This window comes from Symphodus melops (assembly GCF_947650265.1).
Source record: "Symphodus melops genome assembly, chromosome: 13".
Classification (NCBI taxonomy): domain Eukaryota; kingdom Metazoa; phylum Chordata; class Actinopteri; order Labriformes; family Labridae; genus Symphodus; species Symphodus melops.
In genome coordinates this window covers 19,667,427-19,694,839 of record NC_136703.1, presented here as the reverse complement: position 1 = coordinate 19,694,839, position 27,413 = coordinate 19,667,427, and the positions used below count along the sequence as shown (strand labels likewise).

Here is a 27,413-nt window from a genome sequence, read left to right as displayed (position 1 = left end):
CTCTGTTGACAGAAAAAACACACCATGACAGTAGGATACTCTATGACTTAGATAATTGAAAAAACATGCTCAGTGCCTAACAGAAAAAAACGTTTTTTTGTTTAAAATTGTTTTTTCGTCACTGAAATTCACTTTACTTTTTCTCCACTATGGTGACTGTGCTTTGCTGTTCACTGACTCCGTGTGTGTGTGTGTCTCTGTGTGTGTGTGTGTGTGTGTGTCTGTGTCTGTGTGTGTCTCTGTGTGTGTGTCTGTGTGTGTGTGTGTGTGTCTGTGTGTGTCTCTGTGTGTGTGTGTGTCTGTGTGTGTCTCTGTGTGTGTGTGTCTGTGTGTGTCTCTGTGTGTGTGTGTGTGTGTGTCTGTGTCTGTGTGTGTGTGTGTGTGTGTGTGTGTGTCTGTAATGCTGCAGTCTGATAATAAATTACTCCAAAGCAATGTACATCTGACAGCTATATATTACGTTATAATGGGGCTAACATTAGCTTATCCACAGCACACATACAACTTACTGTAACATGTTTTCTCGAGTTAGAAGTGGAGTTCTTATAGGCTGAAATGTCGACGTGTTTAGGCAGACACATATGACAGCGAATGACATCGCTGTTCTTTTATACAGTCTGTAAGGTAAATATAGATTGAATATATTCGGGGGTCCGGGGGTGTTTTGCCCATAAGTGTATAAAGACCCGAGATGACTCATGCTTGATTCTCCGGCGTAGCGACATGGCGGCCATCTTGGGTCAGACAGAGCGAGTTTGGGTTATTTAAATAGTACATATTGGGCCAGCTGCCTAACCCAAGATGATCGTGTGTAATTTATGGATTTATGGATTTATGGACGTTTTGGAGAAAAAATTAAGGAAAATATGAAGGGAGGTGAAGTAAGTGAAGTGAAACGGTTTAAAGCACGGGAAGGTGGGAACCAAAATGAAACAAGGGTGTTCATTGGATGTTTGTCATTCCAAGTCAAGAAGTTTCTCAGACCTCCCCTGAGATGCTTTTAAGTGTCAGAGGTATGGACAAATGGCTGCATCATGCAGGGGAAACAGAGGGAGTGCAAAATGTGGAGTGGATCATGATTCGATTTAATCTTTGTCACCGGGGGGGCAATTCAAGTGCACACCTTCAGTGTCAACTGGAAAATGTTGTAATTGTGGACGAAGTCATAAGGCTTTATTTGTGTTGTGTTGTGAGTGTTGTCACTTTGTCAAGGCAAAACATGTCCAGGAACTCAGGGCTCAGCATAACATCTCATATTCAGAAGCATTTAAATAGTTATGCATTCCAAAACTATTTTGTTCTTGTATCTGTTTTATTTTTTATTTTTTATTATTATTATTATTATTATTCAGGAAACATGGCCGAAACCAAGCCTTGATCTCGTCATGCCAGTGTGAGAGTGAGCAGAGTGTGAGTTGTATTTTAAGTGCATCGTAGTTGTAGTGTGGACTTCTCAAGGAAATATAAGTTTGATTAATGTATATAAACCAAGTAATCCTCTAATTCAGGCTGATTTTGTCAGTAGGGTCAGTTCTTCTGTTATATTTATAGGTGATTTTAATGCACATAACCCAGTGTGGGGAAGTCAGGAAAGAGATGCAAATAAATTATTAATTGTAAATAATCCCCCCTTGTTATGAATTCAGAGATCCACTCTGACACATTTGTTGCGCGCGAGCTTTACTGTTGCAAATGGCAATAAAATAATCATATATTATCTCAAGGCAACATGAAATATAGTGTTTCTTTTAAGCAACATACAGGTGGATGAAAGAAAAGTTAAACTGTGTACGTGTATCAGAGTATTAATCGATTGTATCCAGACTAAGCCAACCCTGACACCCCCGGCAGAGACATTCAGTTAGTATGGACCTCGAGCGATGACGCTCCGGTCCTCACGCTTTAGCTCCCGTATTATTCCTGCTCGCTTTAACTTACAATTTCCCCTCGATACATCATCTATTTTCTTCACAAGATGCAAAACTTAGCCTCAATATTAGCTGCGCTGAGGTGTTAATATACTGTACCTACGCGTTTTTCTCCACCATTATATGTTCGCTCCCGCATGCCGCTGCCCCCGCTGTCTTTTACTGCATATAGCTGGATGTATTCTGTGTCCCTTCTTGTTTCCTCCTGTAACCCATGTCTGTGTGCATCCCGCCTCACTGCGCTCTCAATAGATGGTGCAAGTCAAAATGTCCAAATCGCCCGTAGACCCACTGTCTGCTGTGGAAACAGGCTCTCAATCGCACTACTTCCAGGTAAATCCACACACCTTTATTCACAACATTAGCCTTTATCATGTCAATATGAGCGAAGAATGGTGGAGAAAATCGGATAGCTAATGTTCAGAGATCTTGTTACGGCTGCTTGTTTGAGATTGAGGCGTCGCGTATTTTGCATTCAGCTTGGGGTTTTTTTGTACCTCCTGAAACTATAGTTAAAAGGCTTGATCGTTATAAAGCATCACCACATCCTTAATATGCCTCTTACACAAACAGGTTTCCCTACATGTTGCTTTTTTAAGAAAACGCATTTGATGGATTCTGTCTGTCTTTATTTTATGGTTACAACGCATTTCCCTTCATTTACACACGCAGCAGATTAAAGGGACATATCTGGACTTGTATGCTGAAATGTGTAGGTGTAAAAGAAACGTAGGTTACAGACTGGCCATGACTCTGACTCACCTGTAGCCTGAATCTACAGGGCCTGTCTGGGCGCACACACACACACACACACACACACACACACTGCAACATCCAGCTTTCCTTTTGAGTGTCATGGCCTAAGTAAATGTGTTAACTGATTTACACCAAAGAATATACACAGGTAGATTAATTCAGTCATGTAATATTTGTGATACTGGTTAAGCGACACCATAGTGATTGCTTTGAACAAAGTCGCTCTGTTTCACCAGTTTTCCTGAAATGTGTGCCTATTTGTTGTCAAAATTGAAAGCAAAAAAATACAAACCAGTTTAGTACAAGCTTGGTGTATGCCGTCTGTCTTATCTTATGATATCATCGTTCTTTTGTCTCTTTCATCCCAGCTTCCCAGGAAGTTGCCTAAACGCAAGAGCCGCTTCAAACGCTCAGATGGCAGCACGTCATCTGACACAACATCCAGCTTCATCAAGCGGCAGGTAAGAAACCCTTTGAACCATTTGTCGGTGTCTCTTTCCTCAATCATGCATCCATTTCAGGCTAAATCTTTCTTTGGCGATCAGAATGACAGGGCTCATTCACACAGATCCTGAATGAAGCTGTAAGGACACAAGAGCTGTTTCTGGATTGTTTTGTTGGAATCTGTGCAGTAACTTTATTATTTTGAAAGATTTATATTATGCTTTCAGTGTGGAATCGTTTTAACTTGTTCCAAAAAGACAAGTTCTGTGAGTATCATCCCTGTGTCCAACACATGAATATTTCTGCCCTGCATCTTCATCCACTTGGCTGCTTATTTTTGTTTCAGTTGTTGCTTTGCCCAGCAGAGAGCAGCAAAGTCTTGAAAGTGGCTGTGTGTTACATCAAAATCCCAACAGAGACCAGATTTTTTAATTAATGTTTTCAGGTCGAGCACGTGCAGTAGATGCAGATGGAGATTTGGTGTTACTTAAGATGATCTCTAACTGAACAAAGACAGAGGGAAAGAGATTTCTGAGCTTCAGATTCCCCACACGCTCTCCCTGCGTGGCAGTGTGTGAATCATCTGGATCAGCTGGTTTGATTGTGTAATAATCAAAACACCTTAAAATACTTGTTTCTAAAGATGAATTTGATTTGATTTGGATTTCAGTGTATCAAGGAGCTGGTTGTAGTTTTCATTGAGAGCCCAGCAGAGGGGAGAACTTGACTCTGATACAAACTAGGTTTTTAGGAGTGAAGAGGTGTTACCTGGCTACAACTCATCCCAATCCACTTGACCGCAGTGTTTCTGAAGTCTTGAAACATCAGAGAGAGGAGGCTGGGTGCTGATATTTAAATAAAAAAAAGTTGCCATGTGACTATCTCTATTGGCTAATTTTATGGCAGATATGTGCCGATCATTGGATTACACTTTCAGTTCTCTTTCACCAGCAGAGTGCGCTATATGAATCGCTCTCCAGAGTGTCAAGTGTATATCTGTGTTAATGATGCAACAATACAATCAGCCCACAGTTCAATACATACTTAAGTTTTTTGGTTACAGTTTGAGTTCAGTTCTGATGGCCTGGTTGTTGTTTTCTTTTTCTTTGTTGTTTTCCTTTTTTGAAGAGTTTCAAGCACATTTTATAAGGTGTTCTATTTATACTCTTTCCTGGTGTGTGACGTCCAGTAAGTCTTAGTGAAAAGGCGAATGGTGTGAGATTTGTGTAAATGAGTGGGAAATGACATGTGGGAAAGAAGCCACAAACTGGAATTGAACCCAGGTCACCTGAAGCGGGTGAAACAGCCTCTGTACATGAGGCTCTAACCGCTAGGTCACCAGTGCCCAAAGTTGGGAGACATTTTAACTTAAGATGAAATGAACTGCTTTCTTACTTTGTCTGACATTAATTGATGGAAATGTATTTTTTAACCAGCCTTACTTTTTTTCGGTGGAAATAGTTTATTTTGTCCTGAATGTACATCAAAAACTAGTGAAGATAAAGTGACTTTGTTTTTAATTTTATTTGGGCCTCACTTGTATGAAGTTACTTATGGATGAAGTTACTGATGGATAAATTAAGTGATTTGATCAGCATTAAATTGAATGATTTAAAATTGCAGTCATTCTATTTTTTATTTTAGGATGACTTCCATTTTAAATCATTGTTTATGTAATTGCTGATGTTTTTTTTTGAGCAATAGAATATGTTAACTAATTGTTTCAGCTCCAAACTATGCACAAACTTTTACCCAAAAGGTGAAAAATCCGCTGATGAATCAATCATTAAAATCTTCATTATTTGAGTTCTACGTCATGTCACGTCACGTCATGTCACGTCACGTCATGTTTTTATGTTTGATATGTTCCATATCAAAGTTCTTACAGGAAAGCTTTCTTCTCTTAATGAAAAAAAAGCCATGTCTGTTCAATTCAACAATCAAAACTGGTTTGAAGTGAACACACTGTCTTTTCGTTGTATCATCACAAATCATTGTAAGAGTGTAGAAACAGTTTGTGTCCATTATCATCTTGTTTTTTTCACTATAGGGCCCGACTGATTAATCGGCCAGCCGATAAGGTCGGCCAATATTAGCATAAGCAGTAACTATCAGAATGGGCTAGTTTTATCTCAGAAATAAGCTGATAATACTAGATTTATTTATTAATTAATTTGTGTTTCATTGAATTACTCTGTCACCAACAGACGGCACTTTATGGATAACAACCATAATGACTCTATAGTGCAAAGCAGCGATGCACGTACATGCACAGTTACTTTTCAGTTGAGTTGTTTTATATGCAGTATTTTCCACAAGTGTATAATATCTGTATTTGAAGGATCAACAATTATCAATAACTGTTGATGATAGAACCAAGAAAAATATTAGCCAATATATCAGTGTTTATTTTTCTCCCCAATATCGATAACGGTATCAGAACCAAAAATCATTTATTGATCGGGCCCTAGTTTTCACTTTGTGAGGTCGTACAATAAAATTTAAAAAACATGTTTACATAAGAGGTCTTTTTATTGCTTTTTATTTTTAGACCAGCAGTCCCAAAAAAAAACTCCAATGTACTCCCCTGTGATATAAACATCTGTAAAACATAACCCAGCAAATACCGGCGCCTTTGCTTATGAAATGACGAAAACAATGAATCGTTCTTTGCTAAACTAAGTGTTGAAGCATTTCATCAAAATGTTACCAGAGACACCATGACGCAGTTTATTACAATACAAACCCACTTTAAAATCTAATCATGAGCTTTTAAACTACTGGCGGCAGGACCCTCTTTCAAATTCATTCTTATTTCAAACATGAGCTTCATACATTAAGACCTCTGTTTCATGCAAAGCATCATTGGTGTGGGCGACTGTGGAGCAGAATAACTGTAGCGGAGAGACGCTGGCGAGAAGAAGAAGAAGAAAAAGGGCTGAGCAGACATCTTTTACTGGAGGGGGACATTACTTATCCTGATCAGGGGGCTTAATGACAATTTCCAGATTCTTCGAGAATATTGCACGGCTTAAAATATTCATGATGCTCATTTTGAAGGCCTCAGGCGATTTGATGTGGGTTCATTGTCTTTTAGTTTCTTTTCATTCATTACCTTCTCTCTGGCTGCACAGCTCCATAGGTGATATGATAAAGTGTTTTATGCAGAAGGAGTGAATTTCACACACCAAGCAGATAGTTTTTTTTTTGTCTGTGATGGGGTGGGGTGTCTATGGAGGAGCAGTAGAGTATGACTCATTTCTGCAGCAGGATACAATAAGCAGTATGCTGCCATAAGTGTGGATATATGTGTTATATGTAGGGCAGGAGGCTTGGAAACAGGAGTGGAGATCTGCAGCTGTGTGTGTAATAATAACCGCACGTTCTTCATTGTTCCCTCTCTACCTGTGCGTGCTGAATTGATCTTAAATTAATTGCAAAGTGATGTCAATCTATAGAGGTGGTTGGATGAAGTGACGCAAAACCTGCGTTGGCTGTTGTGTGTGTATTGGGATGAGGTGAGGTGGGGTAAGAATAGCAAAAGAAGGTGTTAACGTTGTCTGCTCCAGTGCAGGTTTGTCCCTGGTTAGGGGATGGGACACAGTGCAGTGTGTCTGCATTTTACAGCATGTAGTAAACTAAGAGGGAGGGACCGTCAGCAACAGCATCACAACATTAACTGAGTAAGTACAAATGACTCCCGACACAGTCAAGCTTCTTCTTCTTCTTCTTCTGCTCCCGTCTACCCACACATCTCTTTGTAGCATTTCTGTGGCATTGTTAGCGCTCCTGTCTCCGTGTCCCTTTGTCTTCCTCTTTCACCTCACCTCCTGTTGTCAGCAAATGCTCTCGTTTCCCTCATTCTCTACTTTTTGATTACCGTCATCTCGTGTGTACTTTTCACGGCTCCTCGCAATGCCTTGTGATTGATCAATTGAACATACAGTATGCCCGATGTTGACTTTGATATTGATGTAACCACACAGTGATTTATTGCTTTGTGTATCTGCTAGCTCTGTGCATGTGTGTAACTTGCTGACGTTGAATTATGACTGCACAGTTAATCGAACACTTTTTGAAATTGGATATTTGGCTCCTGGATTTCTAAAGCGCTGGAGCTTGCAGTTTTCTTTATGTTTAGCTCTGAGGGAAAGGTGTTTCAGCATCCTGAATAATACATTCTGCTGTTGTGCAGAATCTACTTCCTGAAAACAAAGAGGGAGGAAAAAAGATTTTAGGATCAGGCAGTCCCTGCATTTTATTTTATGTCATTTCAAAGGATCATGGAGTGCTTCTAGTTTTTGAACCATTTGTAACAGGTAATGCCACTTAACCTTTCTACAAACCCTTTTTAAGTAGTGCACAAGACAACTGAATCTTTTTTTCAAATTTTCGTGCTCTCCAGGTGCCCATTGTTTTCTGCTAGTGCTGTATTTCAAGAAATGGAAACATGGAGACTCTGTCCTACTGAATTCCACAACAACTTGTGAAATGTTTGCAGACACATCTGAGAAGATGGTGAAAAAAAAGATGGTGAATTTAATCAACTTGCTTTCTGAAATGTTCACCATGTTTACTTTTTAAGATGGCAATAAAGTCCGTGTTGTTATCGCTTATAGCTTGTTGTGTTGCCACCTTATAATTACTGGGTGTAATTACAACAAATAGAGATGTGGTTTTGTTTCAAAAACCTTGAAAGCAATCAAAGTGTTGCATGAATAAAAACAGCTTTACATTTATATTCATGTTCATTTATATTTGTTGCTATTTTTATTGTGCACAGACTATATGGACAACATGACTCAACCTCCTCTTATTGGACAAAGATGAAGTCCAAATTACCATGTGATGGACACTGACATGTTGCATATTTGCAGCTAGAGTCTGTACAGTATTGATCTGTTAGAAAAGCAGATTTTTGTAGCAACTTAAGTCAAGGAAAATCCATATATAACTTAACCATAAAACAGCAAAGAGCCCTTAGATTAGGTAACAGAATCCTGTGTCACTTTGAAGACCTTTACGGTTGTGATCGACTCGACTTTGACAACAAGCACAGCGAGTGCTACATGCACATCTGCTGAATGAACAGTCTGCTTCTGTTATGTGTTCAACTTTGTCTGAGCTAAATCCAGAACAAAAAACTTGATTTTGTAGATGTGTAAGCACATGTATTATTCACAGATGGGTTTTGATGTTTGTGTTATGTATGTTTGAGTTTGTTACAGTGTGATGCAGTGGCAGCTCAGACCGTGCTGTTGTATCAGCTTTAAAGTGGATGCACAATTTTTATTGTTAAACTTTCCTCATTGATTGATTGATGGTCGGTTGTTTATTTGTATGGAACTCTTTTGTTCTTCTGTCTTGTCCGGGACTCGATAAATTAATGGGAACATTCCTGAATTAATAAAAAAGTTAAATGAAACAAGTAAATAAATAAAAGCCACACAAAAAAAGGAATCCTTAGTCCAGACAGTGAGATACAGGAAGGTACAGGAAGAGTTACTCGCTGCAATGCAGCCTGCTGTCACTTAAAATCTTTATCTTCAGTTACATTAGAAGTAACGCTTGTATTTCGTGGAGAGTATTTGACGGGTTCAGGACCGAGCGTGTGCGGCAAAGGTCCAAAGCCTCATGTCCCAACATTACCCAGCAATCAGCTGGTCTTGTGTTCTAACATCATTTAGCCACTCTCTGACATAACGCCTTTCCCCTGCGCCCACCACCATATTGAAACCACTTTTATGTCTGTGTGTGTTTGACTGCGTTCCCAGTGAAGACAGGGAAGCCGTCACAGTGAGAAAAAATCTTATTCATGTCTTTATCAGGCTCTAGCGTTGTCCTTCTTATCAGCCAGGTATGCTTCTCTTTCTCTGACTGTCTCTATTTGTGTCTCCGTCTCTCGCGGTCATAACCCCACCCCCACCCCCACCCCACCCGCTACCTCTCCTGCTGTGTTTCCCCCTTCTTTTCCTCCATCTGTGATCGAGGATAGATATCTAGGTCTCACTCCACTCCTTCATAGCATTTTATTATGTTCTAATCTCATCTTACCCTCGAGATAGCATCACTTTATCCTGTCGTATAAATCGTTTATACCTCTTCCATCTCTGCGACCATTCCTCAGTCACTCTCTGTCCTCGTAAACATCCTTTTTTTCTCAGTATATCTTCTCAAGGATTTTATTCAACCCCCCCCCCCCCCCCCCCCCCCCACCTCATCCTCTGTCTCTCTATATCTATCCTGTTCTTCCTCACCCTCCTTTTTCTCTCTCGGCGCTGCTCTGGTGCTGGTGCAGTGTTGCTTTGCAGAGCTTGTGAGTGCTAGAAATCAGATCTAGTTATCTAACATAGATAAAAAAAAACACACGCACACACAACTAAAATAAACGAGGGAGAAGTGTTCGATGCCGATTCTCGGGGACGTAAAGCGGTACTGTAGATGAAATTTTACCTTTCATTCTCTGTTTGTATTCTAAAGTGCCGGGATAGCAAAAGGTGGTGTTGTTGTTTTTTTGTGTGGGCAATTTTTTTTTCTTCTTTTTGAGCCTGAGTTTCTTTTTGTTGTGCTGTTGTTAATTGATACTCCAGAGGATTTGTTTGTATATGTTGGCAAGATGGATTACCACGATTAAGTCACTGCACACTGGAGGAGAGAAAACCAAACACGAAACTGTATTATGTGTTGTTTCTTTCGCTTGTATGCAAAAACATAGTTTATGCTCAAAGTTCACTGTTGTATTGTATGAATATATGAATGTTCTTCTGAATAATCTAAGCTTTTTATTGTCTGCTTCATTTGTCACTCGTTTTACTTTATTTTCTTTTGACGTCTCGTGTCCTACACCTCTGTCATGTTGTTTGTTCGTGCTGCAGGGTTCGCTTTACTGACAGATTAAGACTGAATTCCTTCACCACACACACGCAACACAACATACACATACACACTGACACTCATCCAGAACTCTTCTTCTGTTCACGTTTTTCTCTTAATAACTTTGCATCAAATGTCACGGTTATCTTTAAAGAAATAAAAAATCATTTATGTAATTGTAAAACATTCTGTTGTGTTGTTAATATATTCCTGCTAAAAGTCCAAACCCATTATATAAGAGATCCTGAATGTGAACCTTCATATAGGAGCTGAAACGAGCTAAACGCTCCAGTAATCGCTTAAGATAAAAACAATTTTCTTTAGAGCTGCCTATCATTTTGAAAAAAGTTCTACTAAAGCCGACTTTACGCTGACATTAAACGTATTGTAGAAAAAGGCCATGTTGGATTTAAACACGCAGCAGCCCTTATCGAGAAAGTTTCACCTTTTTACTGTACGTAAAAGAACTCTTTGTTAGCTTTATCTCGTGCTTTTAGCATTATGTGCTCCCCAACCCTGGAATACATTTTTAAAGCGCCTACAAAGAAAATGATAGCCAGCATATATTTTGCTAATGAGGAGATGTCCTTGGAGAATAAACAGGGGAATAAAGGATGTATATGTGCTGCACTGTGGGGGATGATGGAATGGATTGGGGCCAAGCAGGAGAGAAGAGGAAGCAGTTGCCTCCTTTGTGCTATATTTGGTCTACCAGAGGATGGCTGGTGTGGGAGAGCTGAGCATTGTGTTGTAGATCCACACAGGCTCACATATGAATGTGTTCATGAATACAGACATGTATTTGCATGTACACCTGCGCACACAGACTGCAGGATGAAAGCAGTTTATGCAGAAACAGCGGATCTGCATTTCTCAACTCAGTAATATGTCTCGTAGTTTTTGACCTGACATTTGACGATGATGTTGATGATGATGATGATGATGTTGATGATGTGCATTGGGTTATGAAAGGATTCGTTCTAAGACCATGTCGGCCTCTGATTCTGTTCTGACAAGGGCTCGGCTGATTCGTACACCAGTAGACCGTCGGATTCCGACCTGTCAGCAGAGGAGGACCGCGAGGCGTATCGGCGTGAAGCCGAGCGCCAGGCACAGCTGCAGCTCGACAGAGCTAAGGTACGCCACTCTGTCACCAACTGAAGGTTTTCAACACGGCATGACAAAGTGTGGAGCCATGTGTGTCTTTTCAGACCCGAACAAACCACAAATTTGTTACCAACCACACAGCACACATCATCAGACCGTCCTGCGGTGACAAGAAAGCTAATGTGATCCCATTATGTTCATTTTCAAACTCTAAAGTGTACTAAACACACAGCACTTTGTTTGTTTGTGTCAACAAGAGACGGTGAACACAACAGCTTGTTCCTTAGCCTCTACAGGCTGTGCACACTTCACACATTGACCTCTTAAATGTTGACACAAGTTAAACATGTATAAAAAATATCGACCAGTTCAAGCTCTTGAAAAAGACAAAGGACATAAATAAATCATGACTTCTGCCCAGAGCTCTGGTTCATACAGTCTTATACGTTTTGTTGTTTGCCTGTTTTTGAACTTGAACTTCTATTAGCGAGTACTCATTGATGTATTTATTGTCTTCGTAGTCCAAACCTGTAGCGTTTGCAGTAAAGACAAATGTGAGTTACTGTGGAGCTCTGGATGAGGACTGTCCCGTCCAAGGAGCTGCAGTCAACTTCGATGCCAAAGACTTCCTGCACATCAAAGAAGTGAGTTCTTTTTATAATTATGATGCTCCTATGATTTACATTGAAAGTGGACAGATGTACAGTACGTGACATGGATCTGTTGTTGCTCTGAACTTAACAGAAGTATAACAATGACTGGTGGATCGGTCGGTTAGTGAAAGAGGGAGCAGACATCACGTTCATCCCCAGCCCGCTAAGACTGGAGGCCATGAGACTCAAACAGGAGCAGAAACAAAGGTCAGTCATCAGAATGAAGCTTCCCACAGGATCGGTTCAAACAAAATAAGTTTTATGTGCTATAATTTTTTTTTTTTGTTGTTGTTGCAGGAAAACAGGAGGTAACTCCTCCAGTTTAGGAGATATGGTGACTGGGAACTGGAGGACCACACCACCATCTGCAGGTGAATGTAAGTACTGCAAATATTCCTCCTATTTATGCTGGAACAAATACTTTGCCTTCTGTTTGTGTTTTCTATCTTTGATTGTGATGTCCTTGTTCTCATAAGCCAAACAGAAGCAAAAACAGGTAAGGTTGTTTTTTGTACTGTGATGACACAGCGTGTGCTCAAAGGACTGTTTATTATTTGGGATTTTCTGTGAAAAATGTTCCTGCATGCTGTACGTTTGTAGGTTTTGCATGGGGGGCTAGTTTCAGATAGTTACAGCAGCTAAAAAAAATGCATTGTAGCGTGAATGATTACATTTTAAAAGCAACTTAGTGTTAAATGCAGCAGTAAGTCTTTCATGTGTGTTAAAATGTTTTATTTAGCTGGAGTCTGTAGAAAGCGCTGGTCATGTCTTTTCAACACAAACAAACCTAACCCCCTGAAATGTCTTACCGTTCTCCAGGAACATGTCCCTCCCTATGACGTGGTGCCCTCTATGAGACCAGTGGTTCTCGTGGGACCCTCGCTGAAGGGTTATGAGGTCAGCGTCTCTTACTCTCACCTCCAGCAGACAGAATGACTGCCTCCCACCACACTCCTTTTCTCTTTTTTTTTTTTCAAACAAATGCTGCACAGCCTCATTGATAACACTGAATCAGAATACCTTTTATTGTTAAAGTATGTTGTCACTGAGCATATGAGCAATCTGCTTATTCATGTACTTTGGACAGCTAATTTAATGAATTTATCAGAGCATGTTGAAGAGTATGACAGTGCTTTAGCAAAGCAGGAAAAGCTACATTGGTAAAAAAAAAAAAAAAAACCTTCAGTTTAAGAGGCAGAAATCTTCAAAACAGCTTTCAGCCAAAACTGTGTCGGACTTGAAAAGGGATAGAGGGAGATGGGATAAGATGCAGGAAGATGGTTGGAGGTGCTGTGGAACCTTAGAGAGCTGAGAAGTTTATCGACTAAACCTTAAATGAATTCTCTCCTGAGTCAATTTTGATAGAAAACTTCACTTGCTGTGTGGTGTTCACTTTACCGTCTAAGTTTCTTTGTTTCAATAATATATAATGGGGCTGTATGACCTTTTAACTCAAGTTGCTTTCATACAGTTTAATTACGGCTTGATTATTTGTTTGTGTTGATGTGCAGAACAAGAAGCTGTCTCTGCCTATCCTGACTTTTAAACAGACAAATAGTTTGTTTTGGTTTGTGTTTTGTATGTGCAAATACGTCTTTCATTCCCTCTCACTGCCCGTCTAGGTGACAGATATGATGCAGAAAGCTCTATTTGACTTCCTGAAACACAGATTTGAGGGGCGGTAAGTAATTTGGACAAATCATGTTGTTGGTGAAGGAAAGTTCTAATGCTGATCGAAAAGCTTCATGGCACTTATTCCATCCTTGCAGGATCTCGATCACACGAGTAACTGCTGACCTGTCTTTAGCCAAGAGATCGGTCCTTAACAAGAGACCCATAATGGAGAGATCCAACACCCGCTCCAGCTTAGGTGAGCACGCCGATGTCGGCATGAAAAACACAGAAATATTTTGGTGGACACAAGCAATGCCTTTTAGCTAGAACGTGTCTTCTCTTTGCAGCTGAGGTTCAGAGTGAGATTGAAAGGATATTTGAGCTAGCTAAAACCCTGCAGCTGGTGATTCTGGACGCAGACACCATCAACCACCCCGCACAGCTCGCCAAAACCTCCCTCGCCCCCATCATTGTCTATGTCAAAGTTTCCTCACCAAAGGTACAGCCGGAGGGTCGCATCTCTCACAAACATCACATTTAGGCTGCTTCATATTCCTTCAGTTTCGTCTCTATCTTCCCTCTCCTGTCAGGTGCTCCAGAGGCTCGTCAAATCCAGGGGGAAGTCTCAGAGCAAGCACCTGAACGTGCAGATGATGGCTGCAGACAAACTCTCTCAGTGCCCCCCTGTAAGTGGAGGATGCAGACTCATTATATCTTGTGCTGTATTGTTCTTAATTTATCCTTACAGTTAGAATGTCTTTTCACAAACAAGTGAAATAAAAGGAGCGTTTCTCAACGCTAATTAAGAGAAATTCTGTCTTTGTAGGTTTGTGTTAGGAACTTTCTTCAGATAAAAATGACAAAAATTGACGTATATCTTTAGAAGATTTTACCTTTCTTTGAAGGTTTATTTTTGGGCTTTTTTGCCTTTATTTTAGAGATAGGACAGTTGATAGAGTCACCGAGGGGTGGGCATGTAGTTAATGACATGCAGGAAAGGAGCCACAGGTCGGATTCAAACCTGGGCTGTCTGTATGGAGGACTATAGCCTCCATACAAGGGATGTGTGAACTAACCCAAGGCTACCATCGCCCTGATCCCGGAGGCCTTTTTTTCTCCTATCATACCTGAAGGTGGGACCTGAAGGGCAGTCACTGGTCCCTTAGTTAGGGTAAAGTGTACTATAAATTTGGGATGTAATGCATTATTCAGTTTGCAATGACGGTCAGACAGATGTGAGAATCATTTATTTTTCAAGTCATATTGGGTGGTGGTGTTGAACTGGGGTTTATCATAGACAACAAAGTAAATCAGCTCAAAACTGGAACAATGAGCTTTTTCACCACAGTCGAGTGAAGCCAATGAAGAGGTAGCTGCTAAGTTAGAGTGAGATTTTGGTATTTTTTACACTCAAATACAAAACAAAATACTGCTTTGTAGAGACGTTCCCATGGTAAGTGGTTTACTGCTTGCCAGTTGTAGAACCTTACAAAGATATTTGATTTTTTTCATTATTCCCTACAAGTTTTCACCATGCAATGTCGCCTTTTCGTTCACCTGCAGGATATGTTTGATGTCATTTTGGATGAAAACCAGCTTGAGGATGCATGTGAGCATTTAGCTGAATACATGGAGGTCTACTGGAGAGCCACTCACCTCCCGGGAAACACCCCTCTGAACCCCTTATTGGAGCAGAGTCTGATGACCCCACCTTCTGCCATCTCTAGCCTACAGGTGAGTCTGTCCGCCTCTGTCAAAACAAAAGGCAGGACAGCATGGACATATTGTTGAAACAGTGTTACGGGACTCTTAAGGAGGAATGCTGCTCTGAACATGTTGTATGTTGTCACTGTCTTTACCAGCTCTTCCCATCTCCGATTCTCACTCCTTTGTTTTTGTTTGTTTCCAGTTGTCTTGTCTGTCCTCTCACTCATCCATGCTTAACATTTTTGCAGTTTTCTGAAACACAGGAATTAATTGAATGATCGCTTACAAAACTGGGTGAGTAGTAGGGTTTATACAAAAATATATGAACTGTGTAATGCATTCTTGAGCTGAACAATCCCCTCTGACACGACAACTGAGACAATGAATGAAGAGCACTTTATTCATTCAGATCTCGCCTAAGAAAATATCCTTTTCTTACATTGCATTCTGCCTCCTTTCCTTAAGTTGATGGTCTCAGGTGAATCACTGCTCCACAAACTTTCAGGGAGAAAATTTGCAAAGCGTCAGTTTCATACCATAACTAGTTTTCTTTTTTTCTTTAAGGTTTGAATGAAAGATCAAATCGGACCATCTGTTTTTCCAATTCACCCTTTTTCTAGCATGCTTTGTGAATGGTGTCCCCTCTCACAGCGGCACACATTAGCTTGGATTACCACCCTAATTAAAGGCATATTATCCTTGCTTTGATCATGTATCCATCATTATCCACAACTATCATCTGAAACCATAACATGCAAACGTGCATTTCAAGTCCCAGAACTACCACCTGACCATCTGTTCAACTCTCTCACTGACATTTGTTTTGTTGTGGTCTGCAGTATGAATCTCTAAACACACTAACCGTGTCAACACATGACCAAAAAGGACTTTGAATTGTGTTTGTGCCAACACTGCTGCATGACAAACATCAACGTTGTCGCCTTCCTACAAACTGTACAACATTACGTCAGGCCTTTTAGTTCATGAAGGGGCTTTTCCTTTTTTGGAACAGGAAGGCTGTGAGGGTTACAATTCATTTGGGGATGGAGAGTGGGGGATGACATGCAACAAACAACATCAGAGTTCGGGGGCCAACCAGGACCAGTGTGGCGAGTAATGTAGCCTTTACATGCGCCGCCTGCTCTACAAACTGAGCTGACTTTGATGGTATTTAATGGTGGCTCTCCCATAATGTAATACTGCTCTACAATTATACTGGACGGCTTTTCATTCAAAAGAGTTAATAACTGGTTTAGCCTTAAAGTAAGGGCGCGCTAATAGTCTGTACTGTGCCACCACCCTTAAAGTCCAGTTTGTTTGAGAGCTGTGCTTCAGCATGGTGTAGTTCATGCACGAGCACAAACACACAACGTTGACAGCCTTTATTTTAGAGAAGTCCGGAGTGTTCTGGCTGTATCTGACTAACATGACTCAAAATAAGCCTCAAAGTCAGTAAAGTAGAAGTCATGTTCTCCCTGTTGTTATCTGACATGCGGATGCTGACTCGACCGTGCATCCTTTTTTTTCTCTTTTTTTTTCTCTATTCTTCTGAAAAAAGAAAAAAAAAACAGAAACATGCCCACTTGATTTTACTTTATCTGTTGAAGGCTCAGACTTTCTTCTTCTGAAACCTACAACCTCGACAATCGCTTCAGGAACAGATGTCTTTGCAGACAGGACACAGTTCAATTAACATTCTGGCGTCGTAATAGTTGTTGTACACATTTCCTTCAAAGTCCTTCTTGCTGGGTGTTTGCATTTATTTTGTTATCTGCTGTGTTTCCTGTCTATGAAAACTGACTGTGCTGTTAGATTAGTAGGTAGCTAGTAGGTGAAGGTACTTTGCATTTTGCGATCTTTTCCTGACAATTTATTTTCTCCCTCTATGACTAATCACATCCTCAAGAACCAGAACAAGAACCAGCCGCCGCCTCGTGAGGGGGTGGGCTCGGAGCGTGACGAGGAGGAGGAGGCAGGGGAGGAGGCCCACTCCCCCCTGGAGCAGGACAGTCTTATGCCATCTGACGAGGCCAGCGACTCCCTGTCTCGCGGCCGGAGGGGGAGCCCGTGCCAAAGGGGAGGTGAGGAGGAAGATGAGGAGGAAGAGGAGGAGGAGGAGGAAGAAGAGGAGGATGAGTATGCCTCCCCTGTCCATGGTCGCACATACAGGGACATGTACCCCCCTCACCGTGGGCACACAGGCAGCGCCCACAGTGCCAACGGGCACGAATCACAGGACAGGCTGCTCCAACGTGAAGCTCAGCAAGGTCACAACCAGAGGAACAACCGCCAGCGGAGCCGCCCCTGGCCTCGAGACACCTACTGAGGGAGACGAGCCTCCTCCATCACCCCAGCTCCCCCTCCCTGATGTCTAATGTTCCCAATCAAGAGATTCTAAAAGTTGTCCTTAAATCTGCTCCTCACTTTAATCAGACACAAGCCGAATACAATGCCCTGTTTATAAAGCAGACATCTTTATTTCAAGTATTGCTGTCACAATCTTCGAAACTTGAAGATAGTTCAAACAAAGGGGATGTCTGGACCTCTCCAGGGTTTAGTCATTCAGATGAAGTCAACAGGGCTGTAAGCAAACTCAAACGGTTTTGCCTAAGGTTCCTCTAACGTAGGATGTCTCATATACTGGCCTTAAAATTCCTTAAAAGACTTTTAACTATCTTTACTATTGCATGTATGAGTATAATTATTTTAAGACTATTTGCACATTAATGTCAGAACAGGAACTGAATGATCTTTACAGAAAAACATACGTAGGAATGTCTACTGTTGAATCCATGTATGGGAAATAGTGATGCATTTGATTACAATGTATATATACTGAATGGGCACCTGGTTTTGTTCCATTGCTACTATATTTGTTTGATTTTGTTGATTGTTGATATAGACTTTGTTGTTTCAGAGAAAACGTTTGACATCCATCAGTTAGTGTGTCCTCTGAAGATGGCAAGTGGCATGTGGGAGACACACACACACACACACACACACACACACACACGGACTGAATCTGTGAATGGTCACAGTAGAGCCCGATCAATAAATCAGATGGCCCATATTGTAGGCAGATTTACCAGGCATAGAAATCTCAGCTCCTATCTTTTATATTGATGCATTTTTTCCCCAGAACATTGGGATTTAGAAAACTTGTTTTTTTTGTTTTTTTAAACATTTTAAACAGTTTTTCCGGCCAAACGCAATCAGATGTGATCAGTTTGTGTTCAATTTAGTATTTAAGTAAGTAAGTAACGTTTATTTATAGAGCACCTTTCACAGATAAGGATCACAAAGTGCTTTACAACAATGTTGTAAAGCACATTTAGTTTCTTTTGTATTTCTCTGCGTTGTCATATTGCTGCAAAGACTTTATAGAAAAGGTCATACATTCCAAGCTAAACAAAAACCTCTATATTGTCTTTTACATCAGAAATTTGTGTTTTTTTCCACTTTGAAACAAATATTGTTCTCTGCCATCAAAGTCCAATATTGATCGGGCTCTTTACGTTAGTATGAAGCTGCAGTACAGCATCAGTGTCGCTTACTAGAATGGTACAGTGCATTCTGGGCATCCCTTGCCTCTGCTGTTGCACAATCACCTCTGAAACCTTTTTAAAAAAAAAAAAAGATTTGCCACAGAGAATGTAAACACAACTAAAGAAAGGAAATGTTATCTTTTCGAGGATGAATGATTTGCCAAACTGCTTGTTTACATTAAATCATTTACATATTTATCAAGCACATGCTGCACATGCTGCACAGCTGCAGCTCCTCTTCAGATCCAGGCTTCAGAGAATGTAAGCTTGCATGCCTTTTGCACCTTCAAGCATCACCGGGTGTCTCCAACCCAGCCGATCGCCCTGTAATTCGATTGTAGCACGTTATTGATTGTAGCATCCACAGTAACTTCTCGCCCTCCTTTGTACGTCTTTGACAAACATCTCTTTTACGTTGGTGTACTGCGGGTTTACAGATGATTATCAAGGCAGATCCTCAGGTGTACACACTCTTTGCGCTCCACAACCCAAATGTGTAGTGCTCCTAAAAAGGACTCGTAGCACCGGTTGACGCGATTCATTCATTCTGTTCCTGCCTCATTATTAATCTTTACTATTTGAGTTTGGAGGCGATGCCAGCGAAGTATCGAAACTGTTTTTTTTAGGGGTTTACTTCTTCCAAGTCTCAAAGGTATCTCCTTATCTAGTGTTCTGTATATTTTGAAGACAAAAAAATCAGCATGATTGATTTAAAAAAAAAAAAAAAACTAAAGAAAAAAACCTATGCAAGTGTTGCATGAAATTCTGATAGTTTCTTTTGAACGTTAAGTATTTTAGTAATGCATTGGTTCTGATTCTCCTTGTTGTCTTGTAGTGATGGTCTTGTCTTTTGGGCTACTCACTCCTCACACCCCTAACTACCCTCTGACTAAAAAGCATTTGATTTATCCATTTATAGTCGTGACACTCGTTGATGCACTTTGAAAAGTCACTGGCTAAAAAGAAAACGTACAGGGTCCCAGTATCAGGCCTCTGTTTTGTTTTTCCATTGGTTAAAAAAAAAAGTGAATAAGTGAACTATGAAAGCCCTGCATGTGTTAGCTTACCAATTAGCTCTTTTCATTCTATTTTGGCAGAGTATGTTTTTCAAAGCGGACCAATTTAGCAACTGTTAAAACAGTTAAGGTTTTTCAATTTTTGAAGCACAATTTCTACAAGGGTTATAATTTAGTTTCCTCAGTCTTATTCTGTATGCAATACTAAGCCTAACATTGAAAAACTTTAAACGCCTTAGACCATCTGGACTTCCTCTTTTGTGTGAGTAGAGAATTTAAAAAATATATATATTGCACTACTTGTTTTTGGGATGGTTGCTTTGTAATGCAATAACTGCACTAAATATAGCCGTGTATCCACCAGACTACCACAGCGTGCTAGCGTGACCCAACACGCCTCTTCCCTCTATTTATCAAGAGACAGCAAATGTGTAAAAAGTGACATTTCCTGCCTGATGCTGTATAGAATGCTTTCCTTTTGAAAATAGATTTACAATGCTAAGTAAAATATGACAACGAAATAAACATGACATTTTATGTACTTTTAATTGTGTGGCTCCTTTTTGCGTTTCACTATATTAAAACATAAACTGTCTAACGGACTCGTCTCAAACTAAACTTGGGGACTTTTCTCCTGCCATGAACATCTAAGCAAAACATCTCCAAACAACTTTTGGCGCCTCTAATTTAGGACACACATGTTCCAGCTACGGGTGAATTTTAAATGCTTTGTTGACCTCTAACTGTTTAGCTTCAGACAAACACAAAGCAGTGTGTTCAATGTTTCAGACAATGTGTCTGATCACGACTTGTTCAACAAGACATGAACTACAGTTAGCAGGAAACAAAGCAGAATTACACAGTGCAGTATTTCATTTATCCACGTCTAATGTTCCTTCTATAGCTCATTGCTTCACTTTTAAAGTACCGTATTATTTGTATTGATAAATGAAATTAATCAGTAAATACATGAAATCTAAACACCTACATCTACTAGAACGTATAAATCCAATGTATGCTCTTGTGCACGTTTACTTTTTTTCAGTTGGACCTTCTTACTTTTAGTGGAGAGTCAGGAATCACTTCATACAAATGTTTATATTTAAAACAATGAATTACACTGAATCAACCATGAAGGGCCGTCACTTGTCACATTGGTCTCTTCAACAGTCAGGAAATTATAGTTTTGGTGAACAACACAAAAACAAAGCACTAACTTCTCATCCACCCCCCTTTCTGACTGATTTCCATTTTATAACTGAAGAAGTCTTTTTACAGCGCAGATCAGAGTTCTTATCATTTCTATAGAAGCAGAAACAAAACATGTCTAACACTGAGCCAAAATACCCTGAAACAAGACGTATGCGCCAGCTAATAATCTGTACTTCCCACCCACAAAGTTATTGTTAAAAAGAGGGGGGGGGGGGGGGGGGTTGCAAAGAGGTGTAGATAACCTGAAGACAAAATTCCAGGAGTGAAACAGCGATGTGCACGTCCTTTAGAGATGTGACCTGATAAAAGAGCCTGAACACCCTGCTGTGTGCTTGTGTGCGGGTCCGGAGGGTAAATCAGGCGAAGATGGTCTCCTCGCGTCTCTTCTTGGTCAGGATGGTTCCAGGTTTGTGCTGGGCGTCTGGGTGGTTGGCCAGCTCTGGGGGACAGTTGGAGACCGGGCTCTCCAGGATGGCCTGCTTCAGGTCGTAGAACACAGCAGAGTCTTCTTTCGTCAGGAAAGTCATCGCGACACCACTCTTACCGGCACGACCCGTACGACCAATACGATGGATGTAGTCTGCAGGAGAGAGAAAAAAAAAAGGCTTTAAATTCTCTTTTCCACACAATATGTCAAAAGTAACACAGAAGTGGAGTGAGGCTTCTTACCTTCGATGTTCTTTGCCATGTCGTAGTTAATGACCATGGAGACGTCGTGGATATCGATACCTCGACCAGCAACGTCTGTGGCCACCAGGATGTCTTTGGCTCCCGCTTTGAGGTTGGAGAGAGCAAACTCTCTCTGCTCCTGGCCTTTGCCACCGTGAAGTGTGCAAGCATTGTACTAAGAGAGAGGAAGAGACCATTGAAGCTTTTTTTATCTTATTTTTTTTTTTAATCATTTTAAACTGGAAATGAATACAACTTCTTACCCCCATCTTCTCCAGGGATTTGGCCAGAACATCGACACCCTTCTTCTGGTTGACGAAGATGATGATAGGAGGCTCGAAACCATGCGACAGCACCTCCAACATCTTCTTCCTACACAACAAAAGAAAGAAAGAAAAAAAAAAAAACACTCAGCATGACACTGACAGATCTAAACATCATGTTGAGGGTTTAAAGTTACATATTGTGTTTCTCACCTCTTCTCTCCCTCTGACATCAGCAGGACCTTCTGTTCAACTCTCTCGTGAGGTTTGCCAGCGGATCCGATGTAAACCACAGCAGGCCGTCTCAGGTAGCTCCTGGCCAGTCGCTCCACAGCTGGAGGCATCGTAGCTGTGAACATGACCGTCTGAAAGGTGCGAAAAGAAAAACAAGTGAGAGCGCTGTCGGTTTTCACACTGAGGTTTTAAAGCATCTGGCCGATCAACATACTTGTCTGTATTTATGTTTTCCAGATTCAAAGTTCATCATCATCTTCTCGGGGTCCTCCGCCTCCTCTGTGTCTGGTTTCTGATTGGTCACTGGGATGTACTCCAGAATCTTCTGCACGTCTGGCTCAAAGCCCATGTCAATCATACGATCGGCCTCGTCAAGGACCACGTATGTACAGCGTCCCAGAACCAGGTACCGGTTCTCCAGTACGTCGATCAGACGACCGGGGGTGGCGATCACAATCTGGTAAAGACGGGAAAAACAAACAGTTAACCAATGTTTGTTTTTTGTTAACGCAGCATGGACAGCATGTGAATGTACCAGGAAGAGGGGCTGCAGTAGAAAAGAAAATCTGTTTTTTCTACAGCTTTAGAATTGTTGTTGTTTTAACTGCTGTGGTCTTTTCCCCCCCCACTTTCTTTGCCGGCTTTCAGCGGAGTGACTTCATGGCTCACCTCACAGCCCATCCTCAGACGGAAGCCCTGATCCTCTCTGGAGATTCCTCCAATTACAGCCACTGTCCGGATACCGAGTGGTTTACCAAACTTTATGGTCTCCTCTTCGATCTGCTGTGCCAGCTCACGAGTTGGAGCCAGGATCACAGCATATGGACCCTGGTCCGAGTCTTCGATCCTGCACAAACGGCCAATCAGAGAGAAGAGGATTGTCATCGACGCTCATCTGAGTGAACTAAACTGTAGTGAAGGTCGGTAGAAAAAGAACTTAACGCGACTTAAAGGGAATTAACGTGAACTTTTCAAGCGTGGGCTGTTACCTGTCAATCTTTGGCAGGGTTGTAATCCAGACCAGCAGTGGAATCAGGAAAGCTGCTGTTTTACCGCTACCTGTCTCGGCCACACCAATGATGTCACGGTTCTGTAAACCAATAGGAATGGCCTGCCTCTGAATGGGTGTTGGATCCTGGATTTCGAGAAGAGAAAAATGCAAAATTACTGATAAATTGTGGGAAAGAAAAAGCCAGTTTGGGGGTTAATTGAGACCAAAAAAAAAAAAAGTCAAATTCATTGATTGTAGCTTTTAAAATCAGAAGCATTTAACTTTACTCATCTTTGCACAACTGCAAATAAAACAGCATGAACAGAAGAATGTCTCGTATCGGTTGTAAAAGCTTCAACATAGAGACTCTGTGAACTGACCTTGTAGCCACATTTTTCGATGACCTCCAGGATGTGATCAGGCAGCGCATACTCCTTCCAGTTCCTGATGGGGTTGGGGATCTTTCCTCCCTTCGTGGTGATGCTGTAGTCCTCTCGAAAGATTCGCCAATCTCTGTCAATCATCTCTTCCAGCTTCTTCTGAGACCAGTGTCTGTCGTCCCAGCGCTGCTTGGCTTCCTTCTTACGCATCTTCTTCAGCCTTACCCTGAGGGAAGAAGAGGATGGAGGATTTGATGGTTCGGAGGGTTGAGGTGACACAGACGGCGAGCTGACTGTTAAATAGTCATCTTTGTGGGCTGATTTTCTCTCAGTCAACTTTCACTTTTAGTTTGCTTTTGAAAGAAACTTTTACTCACTCTTCCTGCTCCTTCTCTTCCAGCGTTCGCCTTTTCTCCATCAGGTCACCATAGAAATGTGACTGATCTCTTTTCTGCTGCTTCAAGTCAATGCCGGCGATGAAGCCTCGTCCGTAAAGCTGCACGTGATGCTTTTCTTTGTAACTGGTGGGGGGGGTGGGGGTGAAAATCACACAGTTTAGGCGAGTTCACATTCTGACCAAACACAGACTTGGATCCAAACAGAGAGATCCGAAGGTTCAGTGTGTTGACTCACATCGGGTTGTAGTCGACTGAAGTGTCCTCAGAAGCGTCCCACTCAAAGACAAACTTCCTGTCGTTCAGGTGACGAGTTCTCCGGCGTTTCTTGAGTCCTCCCAGGTAACGCTCCTGCAAATAAACAGACGTTTGATTCAACAATAAAATAACTTAATGTTGACTTTTAAAACACAGTTTGATCATGTTTCAGAATCTTGAGAAGCATGAAATGTGTCAGGGACGTTTCTGATTTCTGATGCTTCAATCAAATTTTTTTCTTGCATGACGCGAGGATTAGTTCAGACTCTAAATTAAGGATAAGAATTCTGTTAGTTTTCTTTCCCACAGTACTTTTACCAACGTAGACTTACCTTGATGGCGTGGAGTTCTTTGCTTTTGTCTTTCTCCTCTCTCAGCTTTTGTCGTCCGTCGTCGTCTTCATTCCCGTTGTTCTCTCGCTCCATTCTTTCTCTTCGCTCTCGTCGCTCTCTTTCTTGGGGATCCTCTGCAACGCAAATCCTCAATTAGCATCAGCATCAAACTCCGTACAGGGTGTACGGAGCGTTTCAAATCGAACATAACTCAGGCTAATGCACACCCATCATTTTTCTCCCCATGTCCTGGAACATCCTTCTCTTCTTCCTCTCCTCCTCCATGAGCCTCCTTCTCTCCTCCGTCTGTTGTTCCCTCCGTTTTAGAGCCTCGGCTTCTCGCTCGGCCTTGGAGAGGAACTTGGGCTGAGATGGAGAAAAAAAAAATGACAGTGAGGGGGGAGAGGAGGGGAATATCAGGGGTGTAAAACTTTTTTTTTTTAAAGAAGATGTGAACGTCAGGAAGGTCCTCACCTTTGCCTCAGCTTCCTCTTCTGCTTTCTTTTTGGCGAGAAGCTCCTCCAAAGACAAAGGCTGGACCTGAAAAGGAAGCAACGAAGGTCAAACAACCCAAATGACCACCAAAGACGCATGGGGACTCTGTAAAAGTTCAGTCTCACTTTTTCTTTCTTCTTTTTCTCATCTTCCTCGTCCTCTGCTTTGATGTCCTTGTCTCTCTTTAACTTGGAATCCTTTGACCTGGGGGAGACGCTTCTATGATGGAATTAAACAGGTTTAATCAACCGATCAAACATGTAACACATATTACTGATACTTTTAAATACAAATAAATGTACTAACCGAAGGATTGACACCTACCATCATTTTTAAAAGTACAAAGAAAGTATTTGTTCCCATCACTTTGCAGAAAATGGTCTGATTATGAGATGGTTTACTAAAAATCTGTCTGATCTGTACTTCTGGTTTTACATACCTGGACCTCTTGTTGCGATCTTTATCTCGCCGATGTCCATCTCTGTCCTTGCGGCTCCGCTCTCTGTCCTTATCCCGCTCTCGTTCCTTGTCTCTGTCCTTGTCTTTCAGGCGTCGGTCTCTATAATTATGGTACATTTCACCCACATTTTAATCTAATTCAAGATGCTAGAAGCTCAGATTTGAAAATAAAACAACTCTTACAACAACTTTAATTTGGTGTTAAATAACTAGAATAGACTAGAAAGCCTTTATTGTCATAATACAATTGTACACCGAAATCATCTGCTCCACATTAAAGTGCACACAGCTAAAAAGACAACAAAAGAATATAAAAAAAACAAGTTTAATTAAGGTAAAATGTGTGATAGAGGCACAATAAATTATGAATAGCTATAGCAGAAACATAAAATATAAACCTTACCCAGTATGAAATGTAAACTGTAGCAGAAATAAAGAAGTGAAGTTATTGGTCTTGCATGTTTTTACCTTTCTGCAGACTTAGATCGGTTTCTTTCTCGGGATCGATGCCGTTTACGTGTCGGGGAAACTTTTCGATCCCGCTCTCTTGATCGGCTTCGTTTCCTCTCTCTGTCTTTGGACCCTGAAGATTCAGCCTCCTTCTTGTCTGCGGAGTCAGCTGCCATGATCTGCAAACACACATGTAGGAACTTTGTCATTATGTATGCAGATATATTCCTTCTGTTTTTAATGACACACTATCTTTTTTTTTACCATTAAACAAAACTCAGGCTGAATGTTTCTGGCCTTTAGCACTCTATATCACAGCTGGTCAGAGAAGATAAATCAAACAGGTAAGTAACGAAACCTCTGTGTGTAAGGACTTCAATGATAAATGAGCAGGCTAGCTACTTACGTTAGCTAACTTAGCAAAAAGTCAATTTGTCTTGATAAAAATGTCTAAAAATGCAACACTGATTTACATCAAAAGGTTTCGATAGTACAAGACACGCCTGCTGTATTATGTACTTTCAAACATCTTCAACATACCTTTATGCGCTTGTCAACAAAACAGTTACGTTTTGTCTGCGCTTCAAGAAGACGCCGTATCGTTCTACACGAGCAGAAGAAAGCAATGATTTCTGGGAGTTGTAGTGTGGAGCGTTATACACTGAGCGGAGGAAACGGTTTATAAAACTACACTTACCAGCAGAGTGGATGTTTTTTTCGCAAGGACCCCAGTTGTTTGGTACTTGAATATCTAAATGCCTGATCAAAACTAAATTAGACTCAATGTCTGTTCTGTCGTTTGGCCACAAGGTGGCAGCAGTGTAATATTCCAGTTAACTACGTGACCAGCCTGTGTTGGCGTGACAGCTGTAGCCTATACTTTACAAAAGAAAAGAAATAACCGATGATGTGGCCTATAATGAGTTTATTATGTGTGTTATGGCTGTCTCTGTCATATAACAGAAATGAGAGTAAAACATAGTTCTACCTCATCTGAAAGTTTTAGGCTCAAAGAAACCAACAACATGTCTGCAAAGAAATTCACATCTATCAGCCGAAATACTGTAGGTGTGTCTTATAAAACACGATACCCTGCAGCAGATTAACATTCAAGAAGTGGTGCTGGCACAGAGACAATGCTATCTTTTCCCCCTGTAATCTTTACCCATCCTCTCTCTGGTAGTGTATGTTCGTGCTCATGCTCTTGTACAGTATATAGATAAAAGACAGTTAATATGCTGCTTTATGCTTGACTACTGTTCAGATTGGCCAGCTGCTTATTTATATTCAGGACCTTCCTTTTTATCCACCGGGAGATCTGGGGAGATTTATGGAGCACCTCTTGAAGGTGAAACTGTTTCAGTTGGAACTGATCAAAGTTGATGGTTGAAGAAAAAAAAGAATATACACACAAAGGAAAAAACAATACAGTGGAGTAAAACGGAAGAATGGTTACACGTTGAAAGTCAGAGCTGTATCTTATGCCTGCAGAGGGGATTTTATAGGCTTATTTTTGTTTCTTGGTTATATTTCATCAAATACTTAACACGTTTGATCAAGTCTGAGCTTTTTATGTTTTGAAATGGAGGGACACTGTCACAAAGTTACTGTCATTGACCTGTTTCACTGCAG

At 41.1% G+C, this 27,413-nt stretch overlaps 2 protein-coding genes across 8 annotated transcripts; one reads left to right on the top strand and one right to left on the bottom strand.

Moving 5' to 3' along the window:
• The first annotated feature begins 1,851 nt into the window (after window positions 1-1,851).
• cacnb3a (calcium channel, voltage-dependent, beta 3a) lies at window positions 1,852-20,191 on the top strand. Of its 4 annotated transcripts, none has more exons than XM_079359670.1 (15): window positions 1,852-2,261; window positions 3,053-3,145; window positions 11,019-11,138; window positions 11,630-11,752; window positions 11,853-11,968; window positions 12,059-12,138; window positions 12,238-12,257; window positions 12,581-12,658; window positions 13,384-13,442; window positions 13,531-13,631; window positions 13,723-13,874; window positions 13,966-14,061; window positions 14,939-15,109; window positions 15,331-15,376; window positions 16,989-17,073. In XM_079359670.1, exons 1-14 carry the CDS (start codon window positions 2,181-2,183, stop codon window positions 15,358-15,360), a joined length of 1,320 nt encoding a protein of 439 aa, XP_079215796.1. In that variant the 5' UTR covers window positions 1,852-2,180; the 3' UTR covers window positions 15,361-15,376; window positions 16,989-17,073. The 4 variants fall into 4 exon arrangements, with proteins under 4 accessions (XP_079215796.1, XP_079215797.1, XP_079215794.1 ...); XM_079359671.1 differs by lacking the exon at window positions 16,989-17,073 and adding an exon at window positions 15,647-16,233; XM_079359668.1 differs by lacking the exon at window positions 15,331-15,376 and having other exon boundaries at window positions 1,855-2,261; window positions 16,989-20,191.
• Window positions 20,192-20,722: 531 nt separating this feature from the next.
• On the bottom strand, window positions 20,723-26,428 carry ddx23 (DEAD (Asp-Glu-Ala-Asp) box polypeptide 23). Of its 4 annotated transcripts, none has more exons than XM_079359664.1 (17): window positions 26,322-26,428; window positions 25,800-25,960; window positions 25,312-25,431; window positions 24,998-25,088; window positions 24,852-24,917; window positions 24,605-24,743; window positions 24,378-24,511; window positions 24,026-24,138; window positions 23,770-23,913; window positions 23,393-23,618; window positions 23,011-23,156; window positions 22,691-22,868; window positions 22,236-22,478; window positions 22,001-22,152; window positions 21,788-21,896; window positions 21,525-21,699; window positions 20,723-21,435 (listed from the first exon to the last, which is right to left on the bottom strand). In XM_079359664.1, the coding sequence occupies exons 2-17, from the start codon at window positions 25,955-25,957 to the stop codon at window positions 21,212-21,214; spliced, it is 2,418 nt and encodes an 805-aa protein (XP_079215790.1). In that variant the 5' UTR covers window positions 25,958-25,960; window positions 26,322-26,428; the 3' UTR covers window positions 20,723-21,211. The 4 variants fall into 4 exon arrangements, with proteins under 4 accessions (XP_079215790.1, XP_079215791.1, XP_079215792.1 ...); XM_079359665.1 differs by having other exon boundaries at window positions 24,998-25,076; XM_079359666.1 differs by having other exon boundaries at window positions 24,998-25,091; window positions 26,322-26,423.
• Window positions 26,429-27,413: the final 985 nt, after the last annotated feature.